At 50.1% G+C, this 16,104-nt stretch overlaps 1 protein-coding gene and 1 long non-coding RNA gene across 2 annotated transcripts; one reads left to right on the top strand and one right to left on the bottom strand.

Moving 5' to 3' along the window:
- Positions 1-334: 334 nt before the first annotated feature.
- Positions 335-1,570, top strand: LOC123465354. Its single transcript, XR_006640584.1, has 2 exons — positions 335-404; positions 1,096-1,570. It is a non-coding gene; the product is annotated as an uncharacterized LOC123465354 (long non-coding RNA).
- Positions 1,571-9,312: 7,742 nt separating this feature from the next.
- On the bottom strand, positions 9,313-14,150 carry BCL7C (BAF chromatin remodeling complex subunit BCL7C). Its single transcript, XM_006070592.4, has 6 exons — positions 13,839-14,150; positions 13,199-13,277; positions 12,732-12,840; positions 12,479-12,640; positions 10,267-10,352; positions 9,313-9,508 (listed from the first exon to the last, which is right to left on the bottom strand). Exons 1-6 carry the CDS (start codon positions 13,928-13,930, stop codon positions 9,383-9,385), a joined length of 654 nt encoding a protein of 217 aa, XP_006070654.2. The 5' UTR covers positions 13,931-14,150; the 3' UTR covers positions 9,313-9,382.
- Positions 14,151-16,104: the final 1,954 nt, after the last annotated feature.

Here is a 16,104-nt window from a genome sequence, read left to right as displayed (position 1 = left end):
TTTATCTATTTTAAGTGGGCAGATTGTATGGTATATGCTGTGGGACTTCCCTGGCAGTCCAGTGGCTAAGACTCCACACTCCCAATGCAGGGGGCTGGGGTTTGATCCCTAGTCAGGGAACTAGATCCCACATGCCACAACTAAAGGTCCTGCATGTGGCAAGAAAAACCTAAGATCCCAAGTGCCACAATTAAGACCTGGGGCAGCCAAATAAGTAAGTAAGTAAGTAAGTAAGTAAATAAATAAATAAATAAATATGTGTGTGTGTGTGTGTGTATACTTTTGTTTTTTAAGAGAGAAAGCTGCTAAATTTTATTTATTTTTTCTCCTTGAGGTAAAGGATGCAAAGATACGTGAACCAGGACCACTATTATAACTCACGATTACTTAACTCGGACAGATCTGTGAGTACCACCCCCCATCATCTCCCTGTGGTAAGCTTTTGCCCCTTTATGAAGAGATTCTAGTTGTAAGCACTCAGTATTAGTTAATACTTCCCCAAACAGATCTGCCATTCAAGTCGCAAAAACTTGGTTTATATCCTCCCTACTCCGCCACCGTCGTGCATCATGATTGTGGAGAAAATCGCCCTGAACCTCACTTTTCTTGTAAAATGAGAACATGCTCCCGAAGTTGTAGTAAGGAGGGGAAATATGCTGGACTGAGGATAATGGGGATATAGTAGTTTCCCTGGGGGTAAGTAATTAGAAAAAAACCAACGGTGATCGGCTAGTCCCGGGATCCTTATGCCGGCATTACAGCCATGGAGACTAAAGGCCCAGAGTGCCTCACATGCTGCCCCCAGGAGAAGATGCTGGTCAGGAACTCGGAGGAAGGGGACGCGTCGGCACGGCTTGGCCTCGGTGACCCTGATCTGCCGCAGCTCCGACAGAGCACCAGTCACACACACACACCTCCGCTAGTTCCCCGCAACCCAGGGAGAAACCGCGCCCAGAGCGCCGGCGCCGGAAGTCCGCCCGCGGCCTCTCTAGGATGCCGGGCTCTGCGCTCTGTGCCCTTAACCCTTGCGACGCCGCGGCGCGCTTTCCTGGCTGTCGGCCGTTTGGAAGGCGTGCTGCCTTCCTTTGTTTCCAGGAAGCTTCACCAAAGGCAGTGAGGGGAGCACGGCCTGTGGATCCAGTTCTACAGACAAGGCGACTGAAGTCACTCGGCAGCTGAACCAGACCCCCGGTGTCCCATTTAAGCCTGTCTTCATTGATTCCAACCGCCTCGCTCCAGTTCCCTCACCATATCTTAAAATAGATACAGTAAAATCTCAGCTGAGGTTATTATCGATACAACGGACATTTACTTTCTTTTCTTTGGCACTGCATTTCCTAAATTTCCTAGAGTGCTTGCAATCCTACCAGTGATTTTAAAACTTAAAGGTTCGAAATATTATTCACTTTACAAAAATTTGGTTTCTATATAGGTTCTCAGGGTACATGATCTGCTCTTGGTTCACTCTGCTCCTGGTATATATATAGTAAGTCCCCTACATACCAACCAGTTCCTTAGGAGAGCTCATTCATAACTCCAGTTTGTTCCTAAGTCCAACAAAGTTAGCCTAGGAACCCAACTAATGCAATCAGCTACAGTAGTACTGTACTGTAACAGGTTTTTCTATACTTTTCACACCCATAATACATAAAAAACAAATACAAAAAAATAAAACATTTTTAATCTTAGAGTACAGTACCTTGAAAAGTACAGTACAGCAGCTGGCATCCAGGGGCTGGCATCCAGTGAACAGGTAGGAAGAGTTACTGATTGGGGAGAGGATGTGAGAGACGGTGGAATTGAAGGATCGTCAGCAATAGGAGACGGAGAGCAAGCTGCAATTTCACTCATGCCTGACGTTGATGGCACAGGTTCTGGTTCCTTGCTGGATTCAGTTCTATCTACCCTCTTGAAAAAAAAAAAACAATCCAGTGATGGACTGGGTAGCAGCTCTTTTTCTCTCATTATTAGATGACCCAGTAGTGCTGGATAGCATCCTGAACAACATTCATGTACCATTCTACGTTCAGGTCCTATGCCTCAAAAACTAAAACTGCCTCCTCAAATAAAATCATCTTGTCATTTCCAGCATGGTGAATCGCTTCAGTTCTTCTGTTATTTCTTCTTCCTCTTGACTCTCTTCATCCTTCCTCTGAGCCTTTAATTCCATCAGGTCTTCATTAGTACAGTACAGTACAATAATTTCTCCAAGGGTTTCAGGAAGTTCCCAGGCAGCTACCATATCTGCACTCGTGGCCTCACCACTTTTCCGTTGTGAAGGTTGACTGTAGCCTTGAACTATAGCTGGCATTAAAGATGCACCCTCTGATTCTTTGCCCTGTTTCTTCTTCAAGCCTTCATAAAGGCTTTTTAGCTTTCTCTTGAATCAGCATTAAGCTGAGGAGGATTAGACACTGATGCTGATCCTGCATTCACACTCTGAGAAGTTTCTCCATCTCCTCCATCAATTTTCCATGCTTCTTCGACATTATTGTTGACATCATCGGCACAGCAGACTTCACTTCACACGTTCCATGATCTTGTCCTTGTTCTTTAGAATCCTGCTGATGGTTGAATGACTCATGTTTTAATCTTTTCACTTCGCTCCACTCTCAATTATTTTCACTTTTGTTTCCATCGTTATCACTTGGTGCTTCTTAGCAGCTACACTGCTGCTGCTTGTACACTTGCTTCTGGGTATCCTGGGCTTGGAATAAAGATACTGTTCTACTGTACTCTGTATAGTACTGTACAGTAAAATACACAAAAGCACAACCACTTGTAGAAGATGCGCGTGACAGTGTACACCAGACACGTGAACTAACTTACGTGACTGGACATACGAACATGTTTGCATCGTGGAAAGTTCGCAACTTGAAGGTTCTCATGTAGGGGACTTACTGTATACGGAAAAGATAATATTGGCTCCATGTTTCAGATGAGACAACTAAGGTCTAGATAGGGAAATGACTTGCCCAAGATCACACAGTACCAATCACCTGAATCCAGAATACCTCCATTCCTATGCTGTGTCCTGAACCCTTCACATCACCACAGCTGCATCCCAGAGCTGACTGGCGCAACAAAGGAGGGGACAGGCAGAAAAGTCATTGCCAACAGACAAATACAAGAGAACAGAGTAAGTTATTGTGCTCTGCCCTTGCACTTGCCCTGTGCAGGGAGCTGGGGGTCACCAACCAGTTACAGCCCTGCCTTCAACTGACTTGGAGAGTCTACCCATTGCTAAGTATGCCAATTCCAGATATGCATTCTGAAACTGGGCAAACAATCACAGGATGGGTTTGGGACCCTCTGAGCCCACTGTGAGAAGGACCTGAGCTTAAACTCAATGGATCATTTGATCTCAGTAAAGTTATGGGTCTCCAAGAGAACAGAGTTGAATGCTATAGTAGAAATGTAACAGGAAAAGGAGTAGGATTTACCAATGGAGAAAGGGAGATGGTCTTTCATTCACTGATCACTAACAAACACCTACTACTTACCAATCACTACAGAAGGCCCTGCAACAGAAATGAACAACGTGGCCTTACTTTAGCACAGGAAGTGAGATGTCAAGTGAAAGAGGAAGTATGGTGACTAACCCAGAACCTGACCTACTCTGAGGATCAGAGAACCTCCCTGAAGGAGGTGAGTGCTAAGCCAAGGCCTGAAAGATAGGTAGGCATTGGCCAGGAAGAAAGAGAAGAGGAGGAAGCGAAGGGTTTCTCTAGCAGAGGGAAGAGCAAGGGCTAAGATGAGAACTAGTTTGGTCAGCTTCTGTGTGTTCATGGGTCAGATGGTAGAGAGCTCAGGCAGAGGGGTGAGAGAGGTGAGTGAGTGAAAGTCGCTCAGTTGTGTCCAACTCTTTGGGACCCCATGGACTATAGAGTCCATGGAGTTCTCCAGGCCAGAATACTGGAGTGGGTAGCTGTTCCTTCTCCAGGGGATCTTCCCAACCCAGGGATCGAACCCAGGTCTTCCACATTGCAGGTGGATTCTTTACCAGCTGAGCCACCAGGGAAGCCCAAGCGAGAGCAGAGCCATATTGAGCAGGGCCTGGTCTGCCACAATAAGGAGTTTGATGGGAGAACTGCATGGGCAAAGGTAGGTGGGAAAGAGCACCACGAGGCCCACATGGCAGGTCAGGAATGAGGTAAGCACCCTGGAAGAAGAAACGAAGAGGCTGAGGAGGTGAGCAAGGACCAGGCTGGAGAGTTCAAACTGGCCTGCTGGCCATGCAAGTGAGCACGAACAAGCAGAGCAAGGCATGGAGGGGTGATGGGGACTGCGGGGACTGAAGAGCACATGCTCTGCCTCCATGGGCAGCCAGCCCTCTGCTCCCCTGGGTGATGACCATCCTTGTTAGCAGACTCTAAGTCTCGGAGCATCTGCTTTGTCAAAGGAGGCCGGGAGTCCAGATTTTTATATGAAATCACTTGATTTTAAGTGCTGGCAACACGTTCAGTACCATGTAAGTCAAGGGAAGTCCTAGCCACAGGCCACTGGTTCCCAAACTTTGCAGGATATCAGCATCACCTGTGGAGCTGATGCCCAAGTTGTGCCCTATACCACTGAAAATGTCTGGGGCTAGAAGCTAGGCATCAAAAGTTCCCAGGTGGTTCCAACAACCACTGCTGTAGGCTGAGGATATCCTTTGGGTTGCCAGACAAAGCCCGGGGGAGCCAAGTGAAGTTTTAGAGCTAGGGAGAAGCAGAACGGTTTGGAGTATAAGGAAAATCAGCCCTTAGAAGGAAGGACGTGTAGTGTGTAGTGAGGAAGGGCCTGGGCCTCAAGGGGCAGTGGTGGGATCCTGCTAGGGTGACCAACCATCCCAGCTTGCCAAGGACTGAGGGATTCCTGGGAATGGCACTTGAAGGGCTAACATAGCGGAAAGTCCTGGGCAAACCAGAATGCTTGGTCACCCTAGATTCTACCTCTGATATAGTTCTGTCTGGGGACGGATGCCCCCAGATATTCTAGAAAGGGCCCTGAGAAAAGGCTATCCATCTCTCTGTGATGCCCTTATCCAGGGTTCTGAGTGCCAGCCTTGACATACTTGTACAGGGAGCTAGAAACAGCGAGAGGACTAGGAACCATCTGCTGTCTTTGACCGGCAGAGCACTCCCGGTCAAAGCCAAGTGTACAGCCTATAACCCAGCAATAGGAAGGAACAAACCACTGATTCAAGCAACAGTGTGGACGACTCTCAAAAACATTATGCTGAATGAAAGAAAACAGACACCAAGGAGTGCCTACTATAAAATTCCATGCATGTGAAGTTCAAGAACAGGTTAACCTAATCAAAAACAAAATTAGAATGGTGCTGCCTCTAGGGAGTTGGGGACAAGGAAGAGCCAACAGGAAACATTCCAGGGGGAGACAGTGATGTCGTTGATAAGGGCTTAATTATGCAGATTATATATTTGTTGAAACACTGAAGCACAGTTAACACCTGTGCATTTTGCTATATGGATAGTTTGCCTCAAAGGAAAAGAAAAACCTGGACTCAACACTGGACTTTAATTGACATATATGCCGAAGTGTTGAGAGGGAAGTATGCCATTTTGTGCAGCTTATTTTGAAATGTATAAAGAAAATAAGAAAGATGGATGGATGGGTGGATAAGGATATGTGGTACAGCAAAGATAGTAAAATGTTAGAGCACCTAGGTGGTAGGTGTTATCAGTTTTACCTGTACAAGTCTTCCAATTTTGCTGTAAACTTTAAAACTCTATATAATAAAATATTGAGGAAAAAAATCCTCTAAATCTGATCATGTTATTGCTCTGCTCACACCCCTTCAATGGTTTTTCATCTCAGCGACAGTGAAAGCCAGGTCCTCACAATGGCCTCCAAGAAGGATGACCTTACACTCTAGTTATCCCAGGTTGCATCTGTTATCTGGGTATAACTGTTAATACTGGGTTGGCCAAAAAATTCATTTGGGTAAGATTCATAATCTGTAACATTATGGAAAAACTCAAACTTATTGGCAAACTCAATACATCTCCTTTTATCCTATTATAAGTTTGAATGACACATTATGTGACTGACTTGCCTCTGTGGCCCTACCTGACCCGACCTCACTTCCCACCCCTCTCTCCTTCCATCCCTCCACTCCAGAGGCACTGATCTCATTTCCAGCCATGTGCCCTCTCAGGGCCTTTGCACTGGCTATTCCCTCTTTCTGGAATGTTCTTCACCCAGGTAAGCACAAAGCTCTCCCCTTTACTTCTTTCAAACTTTTCATCAAATATCTCCTCCATAAGGCCTCCCCTGAATTTCTGATTTCACAATTGTAGTCTCCTCTTTCCCCACCTCCCTTACTCTATTTTTTCTAAAGTACTTATAATTTTCTACATAAGATCTAATTTACTGAAGATAAGGTCCATGAAAGCAAAGATTTATTTTCCATTAAGTCCATGCTGTATCCCCAGAGCCTAGAATAGTGCCAGGCAAACAGTAAGCGCACAATAAATATATGTTGCTATAATCAGCAGCTGAGTAGACAATGGATGGGTGATGGGCAAAAGCAAAGCAGAGAAACTCACTGAGAAGCACCCTCAAAACAAAGGGCCAGAAGGTGGGAAGATTATTTAGAACAGAGACTTCATGAGACAGAGTGCCTCATCGAATGCTGACTCTGACTTCTGGGTGCTCCCACCTTAGCCAACTCCTGGGACTGTGGGCCATTTCTGGGGAACCCCAGGGAGGCATGCTGGGAACAAGCTGGGAGGAGGATGAGGCTGAGGACCTGTGGGGCATCCCAGGGGAGACGCCTTGAAGGTACGTGGCCCTGAGTCTGGAGGTGGGAGCATGACTTGAAGACAGAGACTTGGGAACCTTAATTCAAGCAGAGTCTTTATGAAGAAAAGAGCTAGGTCAGGAAATGTTCATGAGGGATATTTTAGGGGTTAGGAAAAGGAGAGAATGACATAGAGGAAAAGAATGGTGGGGCACTGGAGGCTAGGGCCCAAGAGCCAAGGGTGAAGAATTTCCAAAAAGAGAGTGTGGATGTGGGGAGGGGGCAGGGAGGGCATGGCAAGGGGATGATCAGGGGTATGCCTATGGAAGAGGTGGCTTTTAAAGTTACAGAGTAGTTACAGAGTAGACTACAGAAAGGGTGCAGGCAGGCTTGGGCCAAGGGACAGATGCCCAGAGCCTGAGGCCTTGGGCCAGGAGAAGGATAGGAATGGGGGAGACTCAAACTTTAGCCTTTCAAGGCTACTTGGAAATAACTTCTTTCCCAGTCTCACTGGCAAGTGAGTCTCTGCCCTCTACCCCTACTGCTGAACATTCTCATCTATAACATGGGCTAACAAAAGCCATTTATTGAGCACTTACTATGGACCAAGCCGAGAACTCTTTCTCCATATATCCCTTCATTTAATCCTCACAATCATCTCACCAGGCTGATATTACTATTATCTCCACTGTACAGATAAAACAACTGAGGCACAGAGAGGTTACATCACTTGCTCAAGGTCATAGAGAGAATGAATGGAAATGCTGAGATTCAAACCCAATTCTGAGCCTTAATACTGTACTAATCCATACAAAGCACTTTACAGAGCACTCTGGTTACCCCATGGGGTGATACATGAGATGACCCACACATCCCCAAAACGGTTGAGATTATTACCACATGCATGGCCCTCCAAAGATGTCCATGCCCTATCTCTGGAACCTGTGACGATGTTACTTTACATGGCAAATAAGATTCTGCTGATGTGATTACATTAGGAATCTTGAGATGGTAAGATTATCCTAGATTATCCCGTAGGACCAGAGTCTTTAATAGAGGGAGGCAGGAGAGTCAGAGAAGAAAAGGTGACAACGGAAGCAGAGAGAGAAAGGAAGTTTGGAGGATGCTACTCTTGCTAATGGATTTGAAGATGCAGCAGGGGCCACAAGACTTGCAGGTGGACTGCAGAAGCCAGAAAAGGCAAGCACACACATTCTCCCCTATAGGCCCTGGAAGGAATGAGCCCCTGCTGACACTTTTATTTTAACCCACTGAGAGTAATTTTGGAAATCTGTCCTCCAGAATGCTAAGGTAATAAATCTGTGTTGTTTTAAGCTACTAAAATTGTGATAATTTGTTAGGCGACAACAAAAAATGAATACACCACATCACTGCACACCTGGCTCCCCTGGCCAGCCCGGCTCAAATAGTATTACTACTTCAGCTGCTATCAGGAAATACCCTGAAATTTTTTAAAAAGTTCTTTAAAGTTTCAATGTGGTCTTCTCTGAACCTCAGTCTCCTCGTTTGTTAAAAACAGGACTCTGACTCTGACTCTCTGGCAGACATAGAGTGAAGGTTTCTTACGTTATTTGAAGGTTCTCACAAACCACTGCAGCAGATGAGGCCTAGCTATTGTCCCCATTGCTCAGATGAACAAACTACAGCTCAGAGAGGGAAAGGAGCCCAGCATAGAGCCATAGGGCTAGTGAGTAACAGAGCCAGGACTTCTGACTTCAGATATACCATGCTGAGGTGCATGGCTCAGAGTCCAGCTCACGTGCCACCTCCTCAGAGAAGCCTTCCTGGAAAGCCTCAGCTCATTCATTCATTCATCAAATAGTTACTATGATTGTTCTATGCCCAGTGTGCTGTTAGGCATGGCTGGGACCAAGTTCTGCTCTCAGCGGCCCACAGCCTAGTGGATGAGACAGATGTACAAACCTACTGTCCCCCAACACCCTGATCAATACTGAGACAAAGGGAGAGAAACACACGGGGTGGTGGTGTGGGGGCCCAAACGGTGGGAGAAACTAAGCCTGCAGTCAGGGAAGGCTTCCTGGAAGAGGTGGCCATTGAGATGAGGACAAGGAAGATTCCACTAGGAATGTGGGCAGGGGTCCACCGGAGGAATGGCTGACCAGAGGCAGGGAGGCACCAGACTGTAGCTTCCTCAGGGCAGGGAACATGTTGGGTCATCGCAGGCCCCAAAATCCCTCGGGGCCTCCATGTTCCTGTGTGTGAATGGGACTCACACTCCTAGCAGCCCAGAGCTTTGGTAATTGCTGGGCCTGGGCAGGGCTGAGCAGGAAGAAAAGGGGTCCTGGGGATTCCCAAGAGCAGGACAGCCAAAGGCAGGGTCAAAGGTAAGGGGGACAAGACAGAGTGGAGAGAGGGTAGGGGAGGCAGGGTCCTGGCTCGAACCCCCCTTCCATGTCTGACTCAGGGTGTAGCTATAGGTAGATCCTCTTAGAGCCTCAGTGACCCCCTCTGAGAATTGGAGCATGAGACAAAACTGTCTCCAAAGACCCTCCCCAGCCCTGACGGGGAAACGACATGACACAAAATTACAAAAGGGTCTTTATTTGTAAAAAGCCAAAGGGGCCCCCGGGGCGACAGGACAGGCAGGCCGGCTTCTCAGGGGTCAGGGGCATTTGGGTAGATGCGCTTGAGTGGGGGGGCGCCCTCCGAGTCCTCGGGATCACCCTGGGCTGCCTCAGGGACAGATGGCACGGGCTCAAAGACGGGGTAAGCTTCAGGGGCCTGGAGAGGAAGGGTGGACAGGCGTGAGCTCCACCCCAACCCAAGAGTGCAGGCTCCTAGCCCTGCCTTCTCCAAAGCCTCCACTCCACTCCCTTCCCGGACTCGGGAGTCTAGCCAAGGGCTGGGGCCCCAGGACGCAAAGTGTGTGTATGCTAAGTCGCTTCAGTTGTGTCCGACTCTGTGCAACCCTATGGACTACAGCCCACCAGGCTCCTCTGTCCATGGGGTTCTCCAGGCAGGAATACTGGAGTGGGTTGCCATGCCCTCCTCCAGGGGATCTTCCCGACTCAGGGATCGAACCCAGATCTCTTATGTCTCCTGCATTGGCAGGTGGGTTCCTTACCGCTAGCGCCACCTGGGAAGCAGAATAATAAGGCGCAGGAAAACAACAACACTGTTTTGGGGGAAAGAAGTTGATAATTCTGGAAAACGTATTACACGGTAGTCCTTGTAGGAAAAGTCAGAAGTTTGTGGGAGACTTTTTAAAGCTAAGTTACATACTTAGGATTAAAAAAAAAAACTTGAAGGTGCACCACGATCTTTTCAGGTTTTTAATGGTCTCAAGTTAGCCCCCATCCAGCCTGTAGGATTTTGTTTCTAAAACACCCTTTTCTTTTCAGTCCCAAGAACCCAGCCTTTAGCTGTATCCAAGGCCTACATTTCCCACCTTGACCTCAAGAGTGCAGCCCTCAAGCTTTTAGTGACCCCACAGCTCCCCACTCCCTCCAAGACCTGGGAGTCCAGGTGGCCACTCTCACCTCAGCCTCCAACAATTCTGGAACAGGCTCCTCCTTGGTCAACATGGGGGGTTCATCCGTGCTGCCCGCAGGTATGCCCCCAGGATCTGAAACATGAAATTAACAGACGTTCCCTGAGCCACTGCAGAGACCAGGAGGGAAACCCACGAGTCACATAAGCCTGTGGGCTGTGGGAGCACTGAGTGGGGAGCCAGATCCCTGGCTGCAACCCAGAAAGAAAACACAGGAAGGACATGTAGGTGGGATCTTGACAGGTGAGTAGATTTGATCAGGTAGACAAATGCGGAGCTGGAGTACATTTCAGGTAGAGGCAACAGAAGCTTGGCAAGCACAGATCTGGGTGTTGGATTCCGGGCGTGTGTGCGTGGGTGCTAAGTCACTTCACTTGTGTCTGACTTAGTGCGACCCTATGGACTGTAGCCTACCAGGTTCCTCTGTCCATGGGATTCTCCAGGCAAGAATACTGGAGTGGGCTGCCATGCCCCCATTCAGGGGATCTTCCTGACTCAGGGATCAAACCCATGTCTCTTTATGTCTCCTGCATTGGCAGTTGGGTTCTTTACCAGTGAGCCATCTGGGAAGCCTGGGGTTGGACTACTTGGGTTAAAATTCTGACCTTGGGCAAGTAACTTTATTTCTCTAAGCCTGTTTTCCTGTCTGTAAAATGGGGATGATTCTAGTAATGACTGGGCTCCCTGATGGCTTAGTGGGTAAAGAATCTGCTTGTAAAGCAGGAGGCACAGGAGATGCCGGTTCAATTCCTGGGTGGGGAAGATCCCCTGGAGGAGGACATGGCCACCCATTCCAGTATTCTTGCCTGGAGAATCCCCATGGACAGAGGAGTCTGGTGGGCTAAAGTCTAAAGGGTCGCAAAGAGTTAGATACGACTGAGTGACTACACCACATGCATAGTAATTACCACACAAGACTGTTGTAAGGATTAAATGAGACAGGAAAAGCCATTAGCACAGGGCCTGGCACAGAGTAAGTGCTCGATAAATGTGAATTATTGTTTTTATATTAGTACAGGTACAAAAGTGTGTGGTATTATCTAGACATGGAACATAGGCCCAAATCAGGGTGTTCTTCTATGGGAACAATGAGGTCAGCAGGGGACAGTTCATGAAGGGCCCCGAGTGCCAGGCTGAGGAGTCAAAGGCATAGAGAGTCACTGAAGGCTTTGCTGCAGGAAAAGAACCTTGTCAAACTTGTGCTTACTGGGGGTACGACTGGAGGAGGGGAGATCCCGGAGGCTGGAGCCAGGTGTGGGTGGGAGAGATGACAAAGCTGGGGAGGCAGGGGAAGGCAAACACACGGGGGAAGTGAATCTGACCAGACAGGGGACTGACTCTAGGGGAAGACACATGAGGAGGACTCATGCCCAAGATCCTAGCTCATTGGCTATGTGTGCTTAGGTAACTTACTTAAACTCTCTGAGTTTTGGTTTCTCGTCTATAAATAGAGATCATAACCCTCATAGGGTTGTAGTGAAGATTAAATGAGATAAAACATGGAAAGTGCTTAGCTCAGTAAATATTAGCAGTTATATTACCACTTATTATTAATCACTCATGATTATCACAATTATTTTACCGTGCATGCATGTTCAGTCGTGTCCAACTCTTGGGGATCCCATGGACTGTAGCCCACCGGTCTGTCCAGGAGATTATCCTGGCAAGGATACTGGAGTGGGTTGTCATTTCCTTCTCCAGGGGATCTTCCTGACCCAGGAATTGAACCAGGGTCTCCTGCACTGGAAGCGGAGTCTTCACCAGCTGAGCTAACAGGGCTGCTGTTGTTCAGTCACCAATCATGTCTGACTCTTTGAGACCCGATGGACTGAGCCACCAGGGAAGGCCCAGCAAATACTTATTGAGCACCTACTATGTGTTCCATGGTGTTCTGAGGATAACACCAGTGAACAAGGTCAACGTGGGCCCAACAGTCAGGAAGCTGACATGATGTGGGAAAGAAAGCTATTTAACTAGTACAAAGCTAAATCTACATGAAAATCTCAGACAGTGATAAGTTATCCACAGAAGCTAAGAAGCCAGAGAAGGAGAGACTGTCCCTAGAGGAAGGGCGGTGACTTTCCACAGAACTCAGGGAAGCATCTTAGGAGGAAGGGCTGGCAGAGGGGCAAGCTGGTGGCTCCCACTTTGGAGGGGAGAGGGCTCAGACGAGAGGGCTCCTGCGAGGCGCCTGGTCCTACCTCTCTCCTGGCCCAGCTGTGGGGGCTGAGCATCCTCTGGGACCCCTTCCGGTGGTCCAGCAGGTGACACAGGGCGGCTGGGCTGGGGGGTGCCCCCAGGGCTGGGCTCCGTGCCCTTCTGCAGAGAGCCTTCTGAATGGAAACTCTGGTTACTGTTCTCATCTGTGGGGGAAAAAGCCGAAAGGGTTGGGCTTGAGGCCCCAGTCCCCTCCCTTAATGCCCACAGCCCCCACATCCCAGCATTCCTACCTACCATTGAGATCCAGCAGGATGAGAGGGCCGCCCCCTCGGGGACTGGCGCCCCTGCCCCTCCGCTCCCGGCCTCGGGATCTCTCTGCCCCTCCACCTGCCCTCCGGCGCTCCTGGGGGTTAGAGGGCTAAGGGTCAGAGGCAGCTTTCTGGTTAGCACTTGCCAAGCCCCCACTGTGCAAATAAAGAAACTGAGGCAGAGAGAAGCGGAAGGCCCTGCATGAGGTGACAGGTTGTGCACGCTGGGTTAGTTCTTGAACCGGGGAGGTGAGGGCAGCAGGGGACCGAGGTCTGGTCGGGGGGGAGGGGAAGAGGAGGAGTTGCTATTAATTGTTAACATCTGTCTGTGCTCCTGCATTTGAGCTCTGAGTGGAGACTGGAGGTGGAGGCCAGGGTTGGGAGGGGCTTGCCCGAGGTTACACAGAAGAAGGGCCTGGGACGGGGGTGGGGGGAGTGGGGGGACTTGCTCACCTCCTCCTGGGGGTCCACCACTGGCACCCACTTGAAGATACGAAGGGAAGTGTCGCCCACAGTCACCCAGCGCTTCTCCCTGTGGGACAGTGGGGGATTGGGTCAGAGAGGCCTGAGGGGAGGGCCACCCCGGGGGCGGGACACATCTGGGGATACTCCGAGATATGGGGGTGATGCCCTGATGGAAGGGGCACTTTTGCTAAGAGGACATAGTTGGAGAAACCCTGCAAACCCGAGGGCACAGATCGGCGGGGGGCGGGGGGGGGGGTTGCTTCTAGAGAGAGTGTGACTTGGGGTCGCGGCTCTGCAGACCCCTGGGGTATACACATGGAGAGCTCGGACTCTGAGGCCGGCTGGGGACCTTAGCAATGAAGATCCCCGGGCACACTCGCGGGAGGAGTGTCAAAGCTTCAGGGGGCGGGGCATAAACGGGGGCTCCAGCTTCGGGAGGGCAGGACTGGGGAACACGCTTTGTAGACCCCAGGGTGTAGCCAGAAGGAAGATAGAGCCCCGCAGCTCCGGCGCGCAGCTGGGCGGCACACCTAACAGCTGGGGGCCACAGCTGGCGAAGCGGGGGTAGACTTATCTGGGGGAGGAGTGGCCCACCGGGTCCCGTCCCTGGCCCCGGGGCAGCGCTCACCATCTCCGGACCTTCTCGATGGTCGCCATCACCTTCTTGATGTCATCCTTGGCCCGGCTCCGGGTCTCGGCCCGCACGGTCCGGCCGGCCATGCTGGCGGGGCTGGGGCCCAGGCCGAGCCCGCGGCTGGGCCGCCTCCCGTCCGGCGGGCTCAGGCTCGGCGCCAGGCCGGGGCGCCGCTCTCTCAGCCCGTCGTCCCTCCGGGAGTTGGTCGCGCCCTCCCTCGCTCCCCCAACGCCTCCGCGAGTCCCCGCCCCGCTTCCTGCCGCCGCGCCCCGCCCCGGCCCGTCCCCGGAGCGGCCGGGCGGCGCGGGCGGCCAGAGCCCAGGCCTGGAAGTCGGCCGGCCCCGCCCCAACCGGGCCCGCCCCCTCGGGGCACCCGGACGCGCAGCGCCCCCTGCCTGCCGCCGAGAGGCAGGTTGGGGGCAGCTGGGCGACTGGACGCGCGCGGCGGGGCTGCGGCCGTGCGTTCAAGCCACGTGGGCGCCAGGGGGCGCGAGAGGGTCAATGTCCCGTGTGAGACCGCTGCGCGTGGGGACGTCCCTGGGACGCTGTGTGTGTGTGTCTCCCTCGCCAGACTATCAGGTTCTAAACTGTTCTACTACCCCTTCATCCATTCATTCAACAGTCTGAGTGCCAATTACGTGCCTGACACTGCATATAACTGATTCTTCACCCACCAGAACGGCTAAAATGAAAACGATGAAACCTACCAAGTGGAGGCGAGGAAGTAGGGCAACTAGATCCCTCTTGTTTCTGGGGGAGTGTAAATTGGTAGAGATACTACTTCGAAAAGCTGGCGACTTTTCAGCGAAACTATGATCCAACAGTTCCACTTCTAGGTCGTTAACAGCCAACAGAAATGCGTGGGTATGAGTACCAAGGGGCCTGTCCTGGAATGTTCATATCTCTGTAATAGCCTCAGACTGGAAACAACCCATCGACAGGGGAGTGGAAAATGAATTGGAGCCTGTTTACACCATGGAGGACCAAGCAAGAAGGCTGAGGTCCTGCTACCCCCAACAACGGAGACAAGTCTCATGAAAGGAGTAGGATACAGAAGTACATCATTGTATGATTTCATTTACATGAAGTTCAGAACCGACAACATCAATAAATGGTGTGAGAAATCAGGCGGGCGGTCACCCATGGGACTGGGAGGGGCTAAGAGGAGGGTTCTGGGAACGGGTCATGCTCTGTTTCTGAATCTGGTGCTGATTCCCAGGGCATGTTTACTCTTGGAAAATTCGTTGAGCTGTACGCTTATGATGGTGTGCACTTTTCCCTACTTGAATGAAAAATTTCTTAAAACGGAGTGTGTCTTGGTTAATTTTGTTTGAAGCTGTGTTTATTAGCAGACATGCTAAATTTGTGTGGCTATGTGTGTGTATTTCAAGGGTGTGGCTACTGTGTCTGTGTGTTTTCCAGTGACTATGTTCAAAGGGATTAAGGTATAGGAAGGTGGTTATGTCAACATTTCTGGAGCCAAACTGTTGCGGTAAAATTCTACCTCTGCTTGTCCAGTGATCTTGGACAAGTCACATCTCTATTTCCTCAACTACAACATGGGAATGAGTTAATATGTGTATAACTCTTAGAACAATGGCTTGCACACAGTAAATACCCAATAACAGTCTCTGTTAATAAGAATGATGGCCTCACCTGCTGTGCCCTCTGCCAGTTCATCCCTTTCTTCCTTTATTCTGGCAATTGTCTCATGGCAATATACTCCCACACTCACAGGTCTCCTTCCCAATTTCTTCATTCACAAACCCTACATGCTGTTGTGTATGGTCACCCCATCAGACTGTGATCTCCTTAGGGACCCAGAGACCAAGAATGGATCATCATTTCTGGGTGCCAGAGCCCCGGACGGAATGGGTTCTTGGGAACCATGTGTGGGGATAAGTAAATGCATAAAGACCCTACAGCATTTTTCTGCATCAGGTTAGTGGGTTGACCTTTGGGTATGACTCCCTGTACCTGTCTTTTTAAGCTTGTTTCTGTTTGAGAACCCTTCAGCAGATGCGGGTGTGTCAGAAGTTCTCTTACTGGGTCTGGTCAGGTGCAATGAGTGGTCCCCTAGTAGGTGTGACTGTGAAAGCAAGGGCAGAAGGCATCTGAAACAGGCCAGGAGTGCATGTACTGGCAGGTGTGGTCTAAGCCTGAGGGCCCCCACCTTGGCCTCTCAAGCACCCGGCTCTCCCCTCCCCCAGACAAGAGGAAGGGCCAGCACATTCCTGTCCTGCCAGCTGCGCCCTCTCCT

This window comes from Bubalus bubalis, chromosome 24, assembly GCF_019923935.1.
Source record: "Bubalus bubalis isolate 160015118507 breed Murrah chromosome 24, NDDB_SH_1, whole genome shotgun sequence".
NCBI classification, from domain to species: Eukaryota; Metazoa; Chordata; class Mammalia; order Artiodactyla; family Bovidae; genus Bubalus; species Bubalus bubalis.
This window is presented reverse-complemented; position numbering and strand designations above follow the sequence as displayed.

Coding starts and splice junctions, on each gene's coding strand:
- BCL7C (XM_006070592.4), bottom strand. CDS start 13,930: ATGGCCGGCCGGACCGTGCGGGCCGAGACCCGGAGCCGGGCCAAGGAT. Junction 12,841..13,198: donor TGGTGGACCCCCAGGAGGAG/GTGAGCAAGTCC, acceptor TCTAACCCCCAG/GAGCGCCGGAGGGCAGGTGG. Junction 12,641..12,731: donor CATCCTGCTGGATCTCAATG/GTAGGTAGGAAT, acceptor TTTCCCCCACAG/ATGAGAACAGTAACCAGAGT.